Source organism: Daucus carota, chromosome 2 (genome assembly GCF_001625215.2).
Source record: "Daucus carota subsp. sativus chromosome 2, DH1 v3.0, whole genome shotgun sequence".
NCBI lineage: Eukaryota > Viridiplantae > Streptophyta > Magnoliopsida > Apiales > Apiaceae > Daucus > Daucus carota.
In genome coordinates, this window is record NC_030382.2 from 55546647 (window position 1) to 55567234 (window position 20588).

Below are 20588 nucleotides of genomic sequence, written 5' to 3' on the forward strand. Positions count from 1 at the left end.
TTCTAAAACTTGGTTTTGTACTTTTTATACAAACAAAGACCGTTTTAGTTTTGTCAAAAAAAAAGAAAAAGAAAAAAAAGAAGACCGTTTAAGTGGCTTTGATTAAGGGTATTTACCGAAGAATGCACTTTTTAATATTTATTTATAAAACCTTGTCATTCTCTTTCACTGGTTTTAGTTTTAAATTTACTCTATTTCTAATAACTCGTTTCTCATTCACATAAGATATACTCCCTCTATTTTTTTATATGACGCTTTGACTTTTGGCGCACACTTTTAAGTGATTTGACCGGATAGTTAAAAATATTATTTTTTGAATTTTTTTTTTTGAATAAAAATTTTGATTATATATTATCCTTCAAATTATTTTTTTCGTTTGCTGCTATTGTGTATGCACGGTGTCAGTTTTAGTTTTTCATGCATCGTTTGTTCTGGAAATTAAAAGAGAGCTCTGAATATAGCATTTCCCTAAATAAATAAAACTATCATGTCAATTATAATCTCACAGTCCCGCAACTTTTCTTCTTTGCCTTTATCATGTTTGCATACACGCATTTTTCATCGTTAATATCTTTCATTATGTTCTACAGAAAACATCAAACAAGTAAAGATATTCAATGATCCGTATCATTCATTTCTTCAATTTTTTTATTTCATTACGTTTTTCATATGAAACCTGTAACCAAGAAGATACAAGCCATCTATGTTAACTAGTTGAACCAACCCTTTCGAGCATAATGATGTTATCTAATTATAACTAATTTGATTTTAGAACAAAAATAACTAATCACATTATAGTAGTTTATTGTAAAATCTCATGATATATTATAATATTTGAGAACAAAATAAAACAAATTTAACATCAAACAACAAAAATATGTGATGATATTTTCTAGTATAAAATATCCAAGTCGAGATATGAGACGAGACTTTTTGGTGTGGGATAGTAGTAACAAGTGACAAGCTCATCTTGTGTCTCGCAAAAATTGTTAATTTTTGGAGGTGGTCAAGCCCGCTTTTATTGTTTGGTTGGGTCAGGTCAGGTGAGTCAGCGCGGGTTCAGCTTTTTTCGACGCTTCCACCAGTTTATCTAAACAGACTAAACCCTCCCCACTGCCCCTATTGACCCCCCTATAAAAAAAACTCAGAGAGAGAGAGAGCGAGAGAGAGACAGCCAGAGAGAGAGAGATCCGCTATCTTCACTCACCCTTCTCTGTAATCATGAGTCTCTTCGGACTTGGAAGGTACGCTACTTAATTTGTAACGCCCATAGACGCATCTCCTCTAATTAACTTAATAGCTCTTCTTGATCACTGCTGTTGAGTGCTCTGTATCAGATCTGTGTGTATACGTATTCAATTCAGTTCTGATTGTTGTTTTTATGTGTAATCTGTTCTTTGATTAAAAATGATCTCGACTAGTTTTGTTTGTTATGCTTCTGCAACTAGTGATTTCATGCTTCGAGTTCGTAATTGAAGTTTGTTTGTCGTTTCATGGTTTTGATTTGATGTGGAGGGTCTCGAGTTGTGATGATATCGGAAACATTGAATTAAGATTAGTGAATTGGATACAAGACTAGTAGATGACTTGGATGGATAGAGGATCAGAGGCTTGGTAGGGAATAATGATGTGAAAGTACACCTTAAGTGAATTGTTAAAATTCCGGGAATGGATATGACTTTAATAAGATTTAAATATGGGTTGATTCTATATATAAGTTTTTTTAGCAGTTGAGCTAGGATATTATAAATGAATATATTTAATTTTAATTGTTAGTACTAAACTTTGATACTCAAATGGGGGCAATAGTCGTCCTCTGTCTTTACTTTTTAATGAGTTCAACTTTTTATCCAGTAACTTGGTTAGATAATGTGAACTGCTAATTCCCTTTGAATTATGTGTTTAGCTTATGAATGACTATTAAAATAATGTACTAGTGATGAAGTTGCTTATGCCTGTTGACATATAAAAGAATGATGTCTATTGAAGTAGTATTTAGCATCTAGCAACTTCTTTTTTCCTGCTGGCTTGGTGGGGGAGGTTCAGTATGTTTTAAACAGTTTCTCAGAAATGTGGTTTTTGTTTTACTTGTTTATTTTGTCCAGTGTATATATGGTACCTTACGTACTCACAATGTTAATTAGGTAATTAATCACTAGGAATATGTTTTGATGATTTAGTGGTTCTAAATGGCGAAAGAGAGTGAATCTAAACTGCGTTGTGATTCTTGTGAACCAGTAATTAGAAACAAAATCAAGTACTTTTGCGCACTATATCGTTTGATGTTTTTGTGTGTGTGCGTGTGTGTATCTAGTTTCTTTGACTGCTTTCTTTCCAATTAATTTGTCCAGTCAACTGTTATATTAATTCCCTGCATCATTGTTTTGTAAGATCGATATTTGATTTTTGAAATTTAAAGTAGATATGGAATTGGTTAATTAAAACACAAATGAACGAATAGTATACATACATGATAGTGGAATGGAGTAGTTTGTTTTTATGCATTCCTTATTTTTAAATGCACGTTTTTTTTTGTCCTTGAAATGTTAATACTACTGTCTACAATAATTTTAAGACTGTTTTTCTGTCACTTGTCTTATAATTTGTCCAAACTTTATCTTCTCAAGTAGGAACCAACGAACATTTCGTCCCAAGAAAAGCGCGCCTTCTGGAAGTAAGGTAGCTTTCCTTACAGTACTAGAAGATTATGTTGTGCTTTCATCACTTGTTCCATTGTTCTTTGTGTTAGTTGATTATTCACTCTCTAATTAATATGCTGTTTTATTGAAGTTTTTGATAGCTGATATATTATGCTCCTCATTGCATGTAGTGTAAAATCTATTGGAGTGTTAAACTTGTTTTTATGTTTTCATCGGCCGTCAAATTATAGATTGTTTTCACTCTATAGGTTTTGTTCATTAGCGCAGCCCCCTAGGCCCAAAACTTAAATATCAATTATATAGTGGTTGCTTGTGTATATAACATGATATATGTGTTATGACTCTTTCTATAGACTATAATTAATTTATTATTTAGATAACACTGCCAATATGTGCTCTGCTTAGTAAATTATAACCAGAATGAACACTTCTATGATTTCTTATCGTAAGCTTAAACTAAAGACCGCAAAGGCATCTCTTTAACATTTGTGGTATGTATATATATCTTACTCGATACACATTCTTTCAGATCTATGTGGCCATCTTTTTAGAAAGTTGTGTACGAGGGTGATAAGTAAAATTCTGTTTTCCACAATCATCACAGAAATTTCATCAATAAGTAAATTGTGCTTCAGCATCATTGCGTTTGCTGCTGCTTCCCTTTTCTCACCGCATTGAGTTGGTACTGTTTTTTAATAATATTATCATATTTTTGAAGAATAAATAATTCTCATAAGTTGCTCAAATATAAAAATCAATTAAGGGCCCATTTTATAACTTTGCCCCTGTACCTCTATTTGGACAAGACTGGCCCAGGATATACTCTGGCCCGCTTACATATTTCATAATCTCAGTTATCTAGGTTTTTACGTGTGGTTACCTAGGCGTGTTTCTTGGGGGGAAAGTGATGGGTTTTATCGATATGCAGGGAGCACAACTGAGGAAGCACATTGACGCTACTTTAGGTAGCGGGAACTTGAGAGAAGCGGTAAGGCTTCCTCCAGGAGAGGATATGAATGAATGGCTGGCTGTAAATAGTAAGTCTCTCTCCCTTTATTCTGAACTCGGGTTTTGATAGTCTTAATTGTTAAGATGCCTCAATTTATATGTACATTTATTAAATTTTATAACGAGCATGTTGTTGCCTGTTTTTCTCAGTTATCGCTTGTATGTTTTGTGCCTATGGAATACTAAATGAAAATACCATTTTCATTGAGTTATTGTGTAATAGTTCAGTAAAGTTTGTTAGCTATCTTCATACTTACAAGTGAGTTGAATTCCCAGAAAGCCTGTGACACATCTGAAATGCTGCCTTTGTTTTTTCAAGATATGATTATTTATGAGTCTGAGATAAAAAATGCTCTTTACTTGTAGATTATAAATGTCCGTCCTGCAGCTTCTTGGTCAGTTCTGAGGTTGAGAATGTTTTTTGTCAGATTATTATATAATACCACTGATAGTTCTCATTTGGGTAAAAATTTTAGTTAATTAGTGGGTAGTCACATATTTGTATACAGTGGCTTTTTAGTTTTTGCATAAGCTGGAATTTTAGATTTCACACGACTCAGCTGTGTGTATTAATAATGTTATTGGCTCCAGTACGACTTTCAAGTCACTATATAAAATGTCTGTCTTTAATTTTTTCTGAGTTTTCTTAAGGAGCATCTTTCCTCCAGGCAGTGTCATTCATTACGTTTAATCAATATATATTCATGTGTTGTCATTGTTTACAGAGTCTATACTTAAGTCCAGATAACATATATGTATCATTTTTTATATTTCCTTTTTTAGTTGTATTATCTACCATAATTTTTTCATAAATAACTATTGCTGAATAGATTCCTACAATTTTGCCAGCTGTGGACTTTTTCAACCAGGTGAATCTTCTTTTTGGCACCCTCACTGAGTTTTGTACAGCGGAAAACTGCCCTACAATGACTGCAGGTCCAAAGTATGTTTCATGAACCAATTATATATGCTATGACTTATGTTAACTTTGATGTTTTGTTCTCGAAAATATTTCTGCCACTTTGGTTTTAACATTAAATATGTTCTTCAACTACTTTACATAGCACTACCTCTTAATAAGTTGAAATGGCTAATATTTGTCATCATATTTTTATGAAAAAAATTAGGTACGAGTATAGATGGGCAGATGGTGTACAAATCAAGAAACCTATCGAAGTTTCAGCCCCAAAATATGTGGAATATTTGATGGATTGGATCGAATCTCAGCTAGACGATGAGTCCTTGTTCCCTCAGAGGCTGGGTAATAGCTGACGTTATATCTTGGAATTTCCTTCTACTATTTTATTTCTTAAAAAAATGAAAAAAGCCTCCTGGAAAGTCCAGATTACCTTCAGCTTATAACGTGTTCTTTTTTATTTGTAGGTGCACCCTTTCCTCCCAACTTCAGGGATGTCGTGAAAACAATATTTAAACGCCTGTTCCGTGTATATGCTCATATATATCACTCTCACTTTCAGAAGATTGTGAGTCTTAAGGAGGAGGCCCATTTGAATACTTGTTTCAAGCATTTCATATTATTTACATGTGTAAGTGTCATCGAAACCACACTTTTTTTATTATCAGTTAAAAGTTGCTAATTTTTATCAATTTTTACACCAAAATTGTGTAATATATAGTGTAATTGGCTTGGAGTTGTTTCTGAAAAAAGGGTAACTTCTACAACAAAACTTACACTATCTTGGTGTAATGCATTCAAAATGATCTTGGGAAATGAATTGCTGTATCTTATAAACTTGTCAATTTGGAAGGTATGCTTGCTAACTTTTGATATGTTGGTTGCATGTTATTTCAGGAATTTGCTCTGATTGACAAGAGGGAGCTAGCTCCGCTTCAGGAGCTTATCGATTCCATTGTTGTTCCTTATTGAATGGGCTGAATGTTTTCCTATATAAACTTAATTTACAAATTTTATAGACGCAATAAGGTTCATGATAAGAGTGTATACATGTGCCATCGATAGTTTGCATTGCAACTATGTGTTTGATGTTCTTGTACAATATGATACACGGATGTTCCGTTTCAAGTTCACACTGCCTACCAGCTTAGGATAAAGTATATGAAACTAAGCCATCCCTGAGTATTTCTCTTAACATTTCAGTCCTGAGCAATTGGTTTTCTTATCACAAGGCTCAAGTTAAAGAGGGATAGCCTACTTTGTACTGTACTGTTTTGCTTTCTGATCATAAGGCTCAAGTTAAAGAGGGATAGCCTACTTTGTACTGTACTGTTTTGCGGGGTTGAAGATAATAGAAAACTCCTTTTCTGATATAGTTTTTCAACATTTTTTTAAAGTCCAAAAAGTAGGTGTGATCCCTGCTTTTAATACAACGTTGGTGTTTAAATAATGTTATATCTATGAAATAGCATCTATTAAAAATTGTCCTTCAATGAGATGCTAAACTTGGCTTTAAAATAGCCAAATGCTATATTTGTGTTAAATATAAATATAAAATCAAGTATATATTATAATTGACAAATGGGCATGTTAGGGGGAAATTGAGTGAAATAGTAACTTTTTTTATTTTTTGTTTCATTTCATTTACAGGGTGGCTGATAGATTATTTAGCGCTATTTTCTATATTGTGAGTAGAAGTTTTACTTTTAACATCAATTTTTTTTTTTTTTTGATGTTAAAATATAATACTATACGCATTTTATCAACCATTGACCATGCTCTAAATTTTACACTCTGAGAAAATAGGGGTCTTGTTGATTTCGTTTGTCAGATGCTTACTCTGTTATTATTGTTGTAAAAGCTGGGTCAGATCAAAGAGCACACTAAAGGCAGTACCAATAGCGGAACCAGGAAACCATTGCAGTGGTGACAGTCAGACCACCAAGATGCTGGTTTTTGGTTCTGCAGTTGCCGTGTTATGCCTAGCTAACAAAAGGTTAACACTGTAAAAAAAGACTAACTTGTTTGCTCCTGCAATCATTTGATAGCTGTTGTAAATCTTCATCAAATAAATCAACACAATTTCTTGTCCTAGATGCTTACATGAACCATGGCAAAGGTATTAAATTTGATAAGTGTGGATAGGTGAGCAATAAGTTACATAGTACTAATAAAATATCTTTTGGCATTTTCAAAGAAACAAGTATGTCTCTTTAACTCCGGCAAAGATGTTTGTTTTCTTATGTTACATATAGTAAATTGAGGTGGTCCATAAACCGTAGACGATACAGTCAAATTAACATAACTATATCTGCAAAGTCTCTGAATTTCTGATCACCTATTATAACAAGGTAATGGCCCAGGTCTGGCCTTGGGACAGGACTCAAGATATTTTCCGTGCCTATAATTTGGGGCCTAAGATATAATTAAGTCAATTGATTTCATTTTAAGTATTGCATAATTATGATATTTTATTTATAGACGGGAAATACAAAAAATGTGTCTGATTATGAATACTGAATAGTTTAAGATGTGTCCTGATAATTGTTTCACGTTTGGACTTAAAATACGCTAGCTGGACTTAAAATACACTAGCATGACATATTTCTCGTGTTCGATCTAGAATTTGAAATCAAATTTCACAAGGATAGATGAGGATAGGGGTGTAATTCGGGCCGAGCGAGCCGAGTTTCGAGCCGGGCGTAATTCGAGCCGAAGTTAATCAAGCCGAGCCGAGCCGACTCATTTAACTAATCGAGCCTAAATCCCTACCCGGACTTGACTTGTTTAATTTCACAAGTCGAGTCGAGCCGGCTCGTTTAGCTAAACGAGCCGGTTTTAGGGAGTCGGGCGAGCGACTCGTTTAATTTCACACTTAATCGAGCCTAAACTTCTACGTGAACTCGGCTCGTTTAATTTCACGAGTCGAGTCGAGCCGGTTCGTTTAATTAAACGAGCGGAAACCTTTGCCCGAGATCGGCTCATTTAACTAAACAAGCCGAGTTGAACCTATTTAAACGAGTTCGAGCCGGGCGAGCTCGCGAGCCGCCCGACACGAATTACAGCTCCTAGATGAGGACGTTTTATTTTAATCTATATATATCTTTTGATCTATGACTATGAGAGGAATGGTGATCAAGACCTAATGTAGATATAAAATTTGCACTCATAGTAGCTCTTTTCTAATATAGGGAAAATGAAAGAACGTCCTTGTCTAACAACTTAAAAGAGAAAAACGAGTAATGGACGGGTGGGGCGCATCGCAGGCAGGCGTATTTGTCATTATCTTTAACTGATGTATTTCAAATCTCAATGCAGGCCTTTTGTTACTTTGGCCCACCCTCCTCCTGCCCCTCCACCCTCACCCTATAGGGTCCATTCTCTACTCTTAGTTTTAATTTCCATTTTTAACATAGAATGTAAGTACAATGTTCTCAAAATATGTTTAATTTCTACGTTGGATTACAGATGCATTATAATAAATAATAATACCCGCTTTCATTTTACTGCATTAGAAGGTCTTTTCGAAAATCATAAAAAGGGCTGTTAATTATCTATGTATGTAATTTAAATTAATTTAATTTAACATTTATGTCATAAGATTAAATGTCACACAATTAAAGTTGCAGGGTCAAGTCATGAAGATGATATTACTTTCATGATGTTTTTGTCAAATTTCTTTTACATAAATTTTTATCGACAACCCTTTTTCAGTTAGATAACATATTTTTTTTTAACTCTATTTCATTAATAATGATGATTTTATACACAAAATTTTCACCAATTTCTTCTTTCATCTAAATAAACAATAGTTACCGGATGACACACCAGAAAAATCCAAAAAATTGTTCCAGATTAGTTGAACATTCATGATATTGTCTAAAGTCAATACAATATATATTTAACTAGCTTTACGCTCAGTTTCCATGTGTAATTTAATTATTTCAACATTACTAATTAAAAGTGAATGCAAAATTTAAAATAATAACCTACACCCATATATAATAATAAAATATATCGAAGTCAAACATATAATTTTGTTAGATTAATATAATCTATTATATTGACATTAAAAAATTTGAATTTTAACGGGTCGATAATTTATCTTTATAACAATATAAAATCGCATTTAAAAACAAAATAGCTGAGACAACGTTTTCTGCATCGCCTACCACTACCACCCCTTAAAATAAAAATAATAATTTCTTTTGATGATCCCACTGTCATTAATACCCTGTATCTATAATCTCTACATGTATCAACACACAACACGCGCATACAATACACACATGTAAATACAGTAAATAGTTACATACATACATATATATACATACACCACGTCGATGCGGAGCTTACTCGCCTTGCCGGCCGAATCGCAACAGTAAATTTTGCGCTGTAGATCGTGTGAGAATCTCTCTTGATGTTTATTAATAGTTATTCTCTGATTAATGTTTTTTAAATTTATCAATTCGAATATTATTTGTTAATGTGTTGTCATGTATAATGAGGACGATTCGATTTGGAAGCAGACACGAGAACATGTGATATGTCGCTTTTTAGTCTCTCTCTGTTGATATATTCATTGTTTTCTGTGGACTTTTGTGTCTCTGAGTCTCTCTCTACGCTGTTTGTTGTTGCAGGTTCTGGCGTGAGGAATCGGTGCGATTGTAGTGGAATTTAGTTGAATTTTGTGTTTTCTGTTTCGGTTTTTTCGGAAAAATATTCTTTGAGTTTTAGTAGGTGAATTGTGATGATTTTTGTGGGAATGTGGTTGTTATGAGTATTGATTAAGTATTGTGAAAATTGTGGTGTTAGATTTGAATTTGTGAGGTTTGTTAGGTTTTGCGATCGTTTAAGTGCGTTTTTGAATTGGATTCGGATTGTTGAACTGTGAGAGTTTTTGTGGAAGGTGTTGGTATTGAGGACTGATCAAGTTTGATTTGAAGATAGTGCTACTGTATTTTGAATTTCGGGATATGATAGTGTGTGTAGGTGGTGGAAATTGAGAATTGAAATCGTTGCAGCATGTCTAAAGTGGTATATGAAGGTTGGATGGTTCGGTATGGACGGAGGAAGATCGGACGATCCTACATTCATATGCGGTATTTTGTTCTTGAGTCTCAGTTGCTTGCTTATTATAAGCGGAAGCCTCAGGATAATGTGGTAATTCTCTATTTTAAATGATAGAAGTTTTCATTATTCAGCGAATTGTTGTTTTAAACGAGTTAGTGATTGCTTAGTCTCTATAAGTGACTGTAAGGTTTGTGTTGCAAATGCTTTATATGTTTTATTTGGAAGTAGGATTATGTTGTAGCAGTGTATTTTGCTACATTGATAATGTGGCTTGAAAAAGTGGAGTTGAATGCTTGTGTCACATTTCCCTGTAATTTTTTATGTGTTTCAAGCTCTGCACTCTATATTAATGCCTAATTATGTAATGTAGGTTCCGATCAAGACACTTCTCATTGATGGCAATTGCAGGGTGGAGGACCGTGGACTGAAAACTCATAATGGACATGTGAGTTTGCATCTTTTATCGTTGAATGCATTTCCCATCATACAGGATTTTAGTAATTGTTCATGTCATTCTATCAACAATTTAGTTGATTGAGTATCAAACATCAAGTATCAAAAAAATATAAACATGACAGCTCAACAGTAATCTGGATATGGCTATAGAAGATTGTGTGTATAAAAATTGAAGTCACTGAAGAATTTCCAGATCTGTAAACCTGATTATTAAGGAGTTTTGACTGATGTTTTTGATTTATCTTAGTATCAAAGATGTTAGTGAGGTACCACATGATAGGGAAATCACTGGAGGACATACCCAAAACAACAGACAATGACTTAAATGGATTAATTCTTTACATAGAGACTTGGTCTTGGATGAGGTTTATGGGATTATAACATTTTAAGAACTGGTGGAAGAGATCTGTTTTGCAAGACTGTTGAATTACTGGACAACAGAGAAATCACATAGTAAACACGAGAATATTTTGAAGACATGTAATACTCCACTGGATTGTGACTATAATTAGCTTAACTTTTGGTCAGTGTGTGGCTTAGTTTACCTGAATAATGGTATTTCTTATTAATGCAAATATGCTAGTATATAAATTCCATCTTCCTGAAGAATGCTGCTTTAGTGTTGTCATTTGTCAATCATCTGGTCTTATGTATTAAAACACACACATCTCCCCATCCCTCTGCTCCTTGTCTCCGATTTTCTTAGGTGCGTACATCATATATACACATGCAGACATTTACTGATAGTCTCTGCATGTTGTTTGATTTTCCATGCTAGATAATATTTTGATCCTGTTGCATTGGGGAAATTACCTTTTTAATTTTCAAGCATCTGCAACTTCATCTTTATTTGTCTTTGATCATGCTATTCTGTTCGGCAGATGATTTATGTATTATCAATTTACAACACGCACGAGAAATACCATCGAATTACGGTACGTGAATTTTTTTTTACATCCTCGCATCTTTAAAATTTGAGAAAGTTATGTATACTGGCAAGTCTGATGAGAATCTTGAAATGACAAGAAGATGCTGTTGAGTTACATAATTTGTAATACTAAACCTATAAGCTTCTTGTTGGTGGTGTGCAATATGGTCGTTGTTTTCATTTGTCAGAATATCATATAATAAATAACGTATAGGATTACTCATCCATGTTGGTTGTTTCTGTTTAAGATGGCAGCATTTAACATCCAAGAGGCACTAATCTGGAAAGAAAAAATTGAACTTGTTATCGATCAGGTCTGTAATTCTACACTTTTGACACCCACCTCTCCTTAATATTTGGGAAAAAGAACTCCCTCGTTTTATGTTTTTTGTATTTCATCAGCACTTGTCCTTCATTTTGTGAAAGGATGCATTTGGTGTCACTGACAATGTCAATTATATGCAGCATCAAGAATCATTGGCTGCCAATGGTAAAAAATACCAGTCCTTTGGTTATAAATCTGGGAGAGATAATGGAAGGAATGGTTCGTCCTCTGATCAGGAAAGTCAGTAAGTATCTAACTGTATGTTGTCCACTTCAAGAATTGCTATGGTAATTTTCTAGATTATCAGCTTTAACTTTGCTTATTTAAGATTTGGCATATATTGTAGGTTTAGTGCTGCCGAAGACGAAGAAGATTCTCAACCAGATTTACCACGGAGAACAACAATTGGAAATGGTATTATATCCTCTTTTCATTTTTGGGTTTCTAATAATTTGTTTTGATTGCGTTTAGCTGAATATTCTCATTAATGACATTTGGCAGGTCCTCCAGATTCAATATTCGACTGGACACAGGAAATTTCAGACTTATCTAAGCATAATACTAATAGTCAGGCTTTATCGACAAAACATTGGCGTCTTCTTCAGTGCCAGAATGGTTAGTTGTCAATCATGGTATTCATTGCAAGAAGTCCTGTCATCTTCAGTATTTAAGGAACATAACGCAACAAACTTGCACTAATTGTTTTTCAGAGTCTACGAGCTTTACTAATATTTTCCTATGCATAATTTCAGGACTACGCATATTTGAAGAGCTGATTGAAGTTGATCTACTTGTATGAAACTATTTGTTTTTCTTTATTCTGTATTCTGGTTTAATTTTAAACACACATTTTTATCCTTATTGCAGCCAAAAAGCTGTAGTAGAGCAATGAAAGCTGTTGGAGTCGTGGAGGCTACCTGTGAAGAAGTTTTTGAGTTGGTTATGAACATGGATACAACACGCTTTGAGTAAGTAATGCTAGTTATGATGCTTCCGGAATAACTTAATAAGTATACGATATTGCCCCTAACCCAAGAACTACAGAGAGAGATGTGAAGCTTGATGAGAAGAAAAATAATAAAATCTTTGTTGTTTGATTATTTGTGTAGGTGGGACTGTAGTTTTCAGTATGGCAGCCTGGTTGAAGAGGTTGATGGACATACATCAATCGTTTATCACAGACTTCTATTGGACTGGTTTCCCACGTAATATATTCTCAATCTAAAGACCTCTTGTGCTCAAGTATTCTATAAGTACATGTTTACCTAGTGATCCAGTTCAACTAGGTCCTCTATGAATTTGGTTATTTATGTGTTTAACCATAGCTTACTGCAAACAGCTTTCACTTCTTTCTTCCTTCCAACACTATAATATTTGAAAAAAGGTAATTAGGTGTAGTGACCTGAAAATTTAGCAAGGGGTTACTTTAGTCCGTGATGCAATGTTCTATTCTCAACATATAGCAAGTAATCCTTTTTCTTCTCCACAGTTGAAATTAGTATCTGTTACGTGTTTCTCTGTTGCAATGCATGCTCATTGATAATTATTATTTTGTATGTTAATAAAATCTCTAATAGAGATTTATGTGGAAGTTCTTGGACTTTGGAAGCAAATGCCATTGTTTTTGTGGCTTCCGCAATCTGTTGAGTGTATGTTGCTCTCCTACTCGTTCTCTGCTTTAATCTATTTTATCAGAAGATATGAATATCTGCAAAGGATTAGAAAATATCTTTTATATTTAAGAAGGTACCTGCTATCTCCATCTGCCCATGACTTTACTTTACCAGGCTTTAAAGAAGGCACTAATGTACCCTAGATTGCTTGTTGACTTATTGGTGATTCTTGCTTCTGTCTGAAGAGCCTGAGAACAAGTAAACAAGACTAAGGGCCTGTTTGGGTGAACTTTAAATATTGACTAAGGCCTAAAGTGACTTGATACGGCTGAAAGTGAAAATTTTTAAGTTACTATCGGTTTGAGTAATTTTATATTATAAATAACTTATATTCTATTAAAAATGTAAGAACGATGTTATTAATTTTTATCATTCAAAATCATAAGAATAAAATAAGTTGTTCAAAAAGGTATCTCTTACCATTCCGACGTATTATACAAACACATATTTTTTCAATTTAAAGTCGAAAATCACTTTGCGCCCTTGGCTTTAAGTTTAGCCAAACAGGCTCTAAGAGTAGATTGAGAATTTAGGCAAAGAAAAAAGGAATAAGAAAAATGAGAAGTGGTTGAGAAAAAAGAAAGATCAAATAAGTTAGTAGTTTCTAGTTACTTGTTGTGGTAATAAATTGCAAGAATATAATGACTGGAAATAAGAGCACATATGTTAAAGATAAAGTCTATTGGAAGTGTCTCCTCTTATGTGACTATATGATACAAATTGTCTGCCTATACTTGCCTATTGCATTCAGATAAATACCATTCTTAAATCTGTTGTCTATCTTCTGGTAATGATTCCCAACTCCCAAGTGCAACTGACCTGAAGATTTTATTCTGCACAAAACCTTATTACATAATAGGATATACAAACTCTTAGTTAATTATTGAATGAGCAGTATTATATTAAATCTTGTAGAAGTAGATAAAATGCCCTTTGTTATCACTCTTTTTAGCTGAATGCTGGTAACTGCAGGTTTGTGTGGCCTCGTGACCTTTGTTATGTGCGTTATTGGCGTCGTAATGATGATGGAAGTTATGGTAAGTGTCATTAGTTATGTTTTCTTAAACGTTCATATATGTCAATCTGTTCATTAGTGCATGTCCAACCTAACACCAAAACACTATAATCTGTAAGTTTTACACGACTATAGTGTAAAACCAACTCCATTACAACACTATGATAGTGTAAAATTTACACCAAATTTGGAATCAAATATTCATTTGGTGTAATTTGTACTCCAACATAGATGGTTTTCTTATAGAAAAGCTTCATTGTTAATCTATTGTGTTAGGGGTTGGTGATGATCCTAAGAGTAAGGATTCCTTTTTATTGACGAGGAATATATTAAGATTTAAATGCCACTGTCACAAAATCTAGTTTTGGAGCTGATTCAACTTTTTCACCTTGTAGTTGTGTTATTCTGTTCAAGGGAGCATGAGAAATGCGGTCGACAACCAGGATTTGTGCGTGCACATATTGAGAGTAATGTTTCTTGTGTTTATCAGTGATCCAAAATTAAATTATATGAAGGTGATTGGTTTTCTAGTCATACAACATAAGCTATTTTGGTCATCCTCTTTATGTGTTTGCAGGTGGAGGTTTCAACATTTCGCCAATGAAACCTTGGAATGGCAGGCCGAGAACACAAGTGCAGCATCTTATGCAAATTGATCTAAAAGGCTGGGGAGTAGGTTACGCATCTTCATTTCAGCAACATTGTCTGTTTCAGATGTTGAATAGCGTTGCTGGTGAGTCTTGCCTAACTCTATTGTCAAGACCTGGGGAGTAAACCATAATACCTTCAAGCTTAAAAATTGGAACAAACTTGCCCGCAAAAACCATCCTACCTTATTTTTTTATTATGTGATGTTATCTAAACTTTGGTACTGAGTGGTTAGAAATTTTAGTCCGATTTTCTTGTGTTCTTTCCCAGAGTTTTTCTAATATTCTTTAACTTAAGCTACAACTGTAACAGTCTTTTGCCAAACTTTAGCATACCAGCAGAATATCACAGGAACCTGCCAATCCTTTCGATTTTCATTATTATCAAAGCCCAAATGTTTCATAATATTTGTATCAGAACTTGATATTTTGACCTGTAAACAATCTAGGGTAATAAACAGTAAGCACCAAAGCAGTAATATTTACCTTAACCTTTCCGGTTGTCGGAATCTTTATACTCCACTGCTTTTTTCACTCTATTCTGCCATTTTTCCATATATCATTAGTCATTACGTACATCTATGAAAAACTTGCACAGGCTATCTATTAAGTATAGTTCTTTTGTCTTCTCTTGTCATTGCTATCCCAGATCCCTTCCTTCAGTAAGTTAAGTTGAAAGGGAATGGTTGGTTACATATCCAGAGAGTTTGGGAATATATTTGGTGAGTTGAAAGGGAAAATCACCCTATATAGATTTTAGTTATTTGGTGATTAAAAGGGATAGCAGATGTTCAACAAATTATTTTGCGTTATGTCATACATTTATAATGATGAACTTGCAAGGGAATTACAAAGTTCTGTGATGATCTGGATAAAGGGCTCATCTATATTGTTATTTCACCGTCTGTTCTCTACTACACTGCAATATGTCATGTTTTATTTTGTATTTTGATCAGGTCTGCGAGAATACTTTTCTCAAATGGATAAGATTAATGCCCCACCAAGAATACCTGTCATGGTTAATTTGGCATCTGCTTCTGTTCCTGCGAGGAAGGGTCTGAAGCTGCAGAAGTCAGGCAATCATTATCGTAGTCAGTCTCTTGATCAAATTAGCGCTTATAATAAAAAATCGTTACTGGATGACTCTGATGATGATGAAGAGTATCAACTGGCTAATGGCGAGGTTTGCATTAGTTACTTTTTACGTGCTTTGTCTGAAAGTCCTTTTTAAATGCGTTGCTTCAATTGTATATTGATCCTCTTTCAGGCATCCACAACAATCCTTGAGAATGATGTTAGGAGAATAGGTATAAAATGAGATTATGTTATATTAAGACAATTTACCTTTTTCCTTATATGGTGAATCGAGTGATAAATTAACTACTAATCTTGTTTGTCAAATGAAGCTATCGAGGAGGAACCTAAGGACGAGCTTGATCTATCCTGTTTCTCAGGAAACCTCCGTCAGGATGACAGCGAAAATGGTCGTGATTGTTGGAGGATTGCTGATGGGAACAATTTTCGTGTTCGTAGCAAGCGTTTCTGTTATGATAAATCAAAGGTTTTGGCACTTCACTTGTCTGCTTGTTATGCTTGCTTCAATAATTTTTAGGCTTCCTCTAATATCATTGTTGTTATATTATTAAAGATTTCTGCAGGTAAACATCTTATGGATCTAGTTGCTGTTGATTGGCTCAAAGACACAAAACGAATGGACCATGTTGCTAGACGCCATAATTGTGCAGCTCAGGCAAGTGTTTTTTTTTCCTTTAAAAGCCCCTTATATACCTTTTGACTTGTTATAGACACACTGATTGCCTGTGACTTTTTTATCGATAAATATATAAGATTATTACAAGCATGCTACTTCTTGAATATGTTATTCTCCTCGTGAGACAGTCCATTTTTTGGGTTTCACAAGAGGAATTGATAGCAGGTCAAATCAACATTAGAGTCCAGATTAAACATCGGGGTTTCTGAGGTCGACACCTACTTTTTGTTTTTAGGGTCTGTTTGACAACTTATTCTATGTACGTCACTCCAATATTTATATAATATAGGGTAGTTTTTGCGGTGAATTCAAATTGAGTCAACGGATTAAATTTTGGGATATGTTTTTTTACAGTGTCTTGGTATTTTTATTTGGTATCTTAATTTAATTAGAACACTATTTGTATAACTTTATAAAATGAATTGAGCTCTCGTTAGATTGTTTGAAAATAAGTCAAGATTTTTAAGTAATGGATAATTCAATGTAGTGAAATCGGATTAATCACGTTAAAAAAAAAAATCTATGTACCTGGCTTACCTGTCTCACATTTGACTGACCAAGAGACCGAGAAAGAAGATATTTAGTTTTATAATGCAGTGAAAGTCCTTGGAATGAGAATGAGAAGGGGAGGTAAACATTTTGATCCAGTCTTGATATTGAACAAAGACGGACTTAAACATAAAAAATATGAAACTATATAGAGAAAATCGTACAAAAGAGATGGGAATGAAGTTGACGCTCAGAATTGAAATCACCTTTTAAGTGAAACATTACATTATGAAATTTGAGAAATTGTTTGTATTAGGAGTAATTATTTCACGCTTTCATGATATACTATTTAAAAGCAACTCTTTTAAAAGTTCATTCCCAACTCTCTATGTGCATACATATATGTGTTATGCTTTTCTTTATACATTTTTAAATATTTTTTTTGTTTAAGTCTGTCTTTGTTTTATATCAAGACCGGATCAAATTGTTTACCAAAATAATATTTTAATTAATTATATTATACATGGCTAGGAACTAGAAAATCTAACAATGGGCTGGCAATACATATTAATATTTTTTAATTTTGCAAAAAACTTTTAATAATTGACCCGCATTATATTTTTGTATCAATGAAGTTAAAGGTTTTATTTTATAATTAACACATACTAATGCTTTTTGGTATCGTCTATTTAACTTAGCTATTCAACACATTCTAGTACTTCTCTAATAAGTAATAATGAATAAGGAATTACTGTAATTAGTTATACACTAAATTGAATACCATGTTCATTATCATAGACAATGCTAAATTGTGGTCATTTAATTACAACATGCTTAAACCCAGTGTCAATACAAATCATATCTTAACATCATCTTTAAACCAAAAGATATTAACAGAGAACAACATCAGAGGGATGGTGTTCTCTGCTGTTCTGTGCATGCCAGATTAGAGGGAGGATGTTCTCTGCTGGTACCTTTTGTTTTAGGGAATCTGATCCATTCATGCTTCAGAGTTTTAATAATTCTATAATAATATCAGTGGTACCTGGGAAGATAATCTAATAATGATCTTTACATTCTTATGAATTCTTTGTAGGTTGCCTCTGACAAGGGATACTTTTCCTTGGTGGTCAATCTTCAAGTAAGTTGTTGACATAGTTAATGTAATAAGACATGCATCAGAAAGCTAGAAAGGAAATAACAGTGTATTTACTCAAGGTACCTGGCACGACAAATTACAGCATGGTTTTCTATTTTGTAACGAGGGAATTGGTGCCTGGGTCCCTCTTGCAGCGGTTTGTTGACGGAGATGATGAGTTTCGTAATAGTAGACTAAAACTCATCCCATCAGTTCCAAAGGTAGATGCTTAAAATTCAGTGGTTTGACTCTACATACTTTTTAAATCTATATAATTATGATCTGAATGAATTCACCTTTTCCTCGTTATGTAATTTTTTACCTTGTAATATCTCTAAAGTAACAGGCAAAAGAGTTGATATGCTTGTATCACTGCCTTATGGTCATATTTTTTTTCTTTTTTTCTTTTTTATCACACAGGGCTCTTGGATTGTCCGTCAGAGTGTAGGAAGTACCCCTTGTCTGTTGGGAAAGGCGGTTGATTGCAACTATATACGAGGTCCCAAGTACTTAGAAGTAAAACTCCAATTGTTTTTTATCTCTATACAAATCCTTGGATACTTGCATGTCTGTGCAGACGTTAATATAATTTTCCGCATAGACCAACTCAAACCTGTCCTATTCTTGTAGATTGATGTTGATATTGGTTCTTCCACTGTAGCTAATGGAGTTTTGGGACTTGTAATTGGGGTAATGACAAGTCTTGTTGTAGAAATGGCTTTCCTTGTACAGGTATGTTTGTTCAACTTGTGATGATTTTATGTTACCAGATTATTTTTTATAGTTTTCTAGTCAGAGAAAAGAAACAGAATATAGAGAGGTGTCTACTTTGGTGATTGATGTAGTTAACTCTACCTTAGTTGAAAGTATGACTAGACTATGCGCCTTTTTAAGGGACATTTATGGGGTTAAAATTCTCAAAGTTGATAAATTAGAATATTTCTTCTTTGTTAATGACATATTACTTCAATTTTATTTTGTAATTTCCCCAGATGGGACTCTATGTCCTCTATCTAAGTATCAATAATATCCTTATTAGCAAAAAGAATGAAAGAGAATATCCCTCGCAGTTCAGTTTAAAGAAAAGTTGATATATTTATTTTTCACAGGCAACCACTACAGATGAACTACCAGAGCGATTAATAAGCGCTGTCCGTGTTTCTCATATTGAGTTGTCATCTGCTATAGTTCCAAAGCTGGAACTAGACCCACCAGAATGAATTCAAGCTGGTTCACCTCTCCCAAGCATACACGGTTCTCTCAAATGTGTGTATTCCTTGTCCTCGGGTTTCAGTAATTACCCCCTCTTTCATGCTGAAATAAATTTATCGTGATCCTCAATGTGCGTGTGTGTGTGTGTGTTTAGGGTTGCAAAACACCTTAAAAAAAGAACAACACAAACACTATCATAATACTTCATTTTTCATAAAAAAATGATTTGTTAGGATTATAATTACACAGTTAAACACCGATTAAACTTAATATATGAAATCTAATATCCAAGCTCATCCAAATTATTAATATGAAATATTATAGAATACCGAATGGAATCCAAAATAGAATTATATATGCATTTTTTGCATGATTAATTTTACATAAAATCATGTTGTTTTTAATCCATATATATTTTTAAACATGTTAGGTACTATTATTATTCATAATAAAAGTTGATTAGATTAAAATTAGAATTTAAATCAAGTGTTAGATGAAATTCTTATTCAATTTTAAAGTGTTCTTCTTTTAAGGGTGTTCTTTTTTGAGCAATAACCTTATATTATGTGTGTGTGTGTGTGTACTTGCATTAAGGTTATTTAGCTAATTATTTATGATGATTTTTCATTATCGATGATGCACAAATTACAAATACCAGTGCTCGTTATGAATTAATTATGTAAATGCCAGATCCCTACTTTTAAAGCTTGCTACCATTACTTTAAGATGACATCTGATTTCCCTACATTTGTAGTTTGGAGGATTCTAAAGTTGCAGACCAAACGGATGCCATAATTTCTTAATTATTTCTGCCAGGGTAACACAAAATTTGATAGAAAGTGTTCAAGTTACCATCCTCAACATAAACCAAGGTGCGCATGTATGGGTTCTCAAGTGTCAATGAGATGATTCACGAGCTGATAAAAAAACCAATGAAAAGAAACTGAGCTCAAGAAAGTGCCTGTAAACTAGAGGGGTGGGACTCGGGCTGTTTCACAATCAATTCCTCTTCATAATGAAAATGCGAGAGGATTTTTTCTTCCTTTTTGTAAATCTGCTGTATTTAGTAGACTAGATTAGAAAAGTACAGTTATATGTTCATATGACTAGAGTACTCTTTACATATTATTGACCGAGTTAATTCTTTTGTTCAATTTATAGACATAAGATATACCCTGCAGCTTGTTCGTTGGTACATTTTTCGATTGATTATTTATTCATATCATTATTAATTATTAATACTATTAAACCTGTTCGAAACACGGCGTCCATATTAT

The 20588-nt window shown here is 33.6% G+C and overlaps 2 protein-coding genes across 4 annotated transcripts; both read left to right on the plus strand.

Annotated features, from left to right (window-relative positions):
* Positions 1-1004: 1004 nt before the first annotated feature.
* Positions 1005-5717, plus strand: LOC108205713 (MOB kinase activator-like 1A). Of its 2 annotated transcripts, none has more exons than XM_017375749.2 (7): positions 1005-1244; positions 2631-2679; positions 3589-3697; positions 4518-4611; positions 4796-4929; positions 5052-5215; positions 5482-5717. In XM_017375749.2, exons 1-7 carry the CDS (start codon positions 1222-1224, stop codon positions 5554-5556), a joined length of 648 nt encoding a protein of 215 aa, XP_017231238.1. In that variant the 5' UTR covers positions 1005-1221; the 3' UTR covers positions 5557-5717. The 2 variants fall into 2 exon arrangements, with proteins under 2 accessions (XP_017231238.1, XP_017231237.1); XM_017375748.2 differs by having other exon boundaries at positions 1028-1244; positions 2628-2679.
* A 3088-nt stretch (positions 5718-8805) lies between these two features.
* Positions 8806-20491, plus strand: LOC108210242 (protein ENHANCED DISEASE RESISTANCE 2). 2 transcript variants are annotated; one of them, XM_017381543.2, is made up of 24 exons: positions 8806-8988; positions 9225-9747; positions 10028-10102; positions 10995-11048; positions 11290-11355; positions 11507-11610; positions 11713-11780; positions 11868-11981; positions 12119-12159; positions 12234-12334; positions 12476-12571; positions 14012-14076; positions 14450-14521; positions 14632-14787; positions 15658-15884; positions 15969-16008; positions 16108-16262; positions 16350-16451; positions 18058-18102; positions 18180-18320; positions 18520-18615; positions 18730-18831; positions 19209-19365; positions 20066-20491. In XM_017381543.2, the coding sequence occupies exons 2-23, from the start codon at positions 9610-9612 to the stop codon at positions 19317-19319; spliced, it is 2169 nt and encodes a 722-aa protein (XP_017237032.1). In that variant the 5' UTR covers positions 8806-8988; positions 9225-9609; the 3' UTR covers positions 19320-19365; positions 20066-20491. The 2 variants fall into 2 exon arrangements, with proteins under 2 accessions (XP_017237032.1, XP_017237034.1); XM_017381545.2 differs by having other exon boundaries at positions 20128-20491.
* The last annotated feature ends 97 nt before the right edge of the window (positions 20492-20588 follow it).

What these genes read in the sequence shown, in the direction of transcription:
- LOC108205713 (XM_017375748.2), top strand. Translation starts at nt 1,222, where the DNA reads ATGAGTCTCTTCGGACTTGGAAG. An exon ending in GCGCGCCTTCTGGAAGTAAG is followed by an intron (nt 2,680 to 3,588) that starts GTAGCTTTCCTT and finishes ATCGATATGCAG; the next exon opens with GGAGCACAACTGAGGAAGCA. An exon ending in ATTTCATATTATTTACATGT is followed by an intron (nt 5,216 to 5,481) that starts GTAAGTGTCATC and finishes ATGTTATTTCAG; the next exon opens with GAATTTGCTCTGATTGACAA.
- LOC108210242 (XM_017381543.2), top strand. Translation starts at nt 9,610, where the DNA reads ATGTCTAAAGTGGTATATGAAGGTTGGATGGTTCGGTATGGACGGAGG. An exon ending in TGATTGAAGTTGATCTACTT is followed by an intron (nt 12,160 to 12,233) that starts GTATGAAACTAT and finishes TCCTTATTGCAG; the next exon opens with CCAAAAAGCTGTAGTAGAGC. An exon ending in GATGTTGAATAGCGTTGCTG is followed by an intron (nt 14,788 to 15,657) that starts GTGAGTCTTGCC and finishes TATTTTGATCAG; the next exon opens with GTCTGCGAGAATACTTTTCT.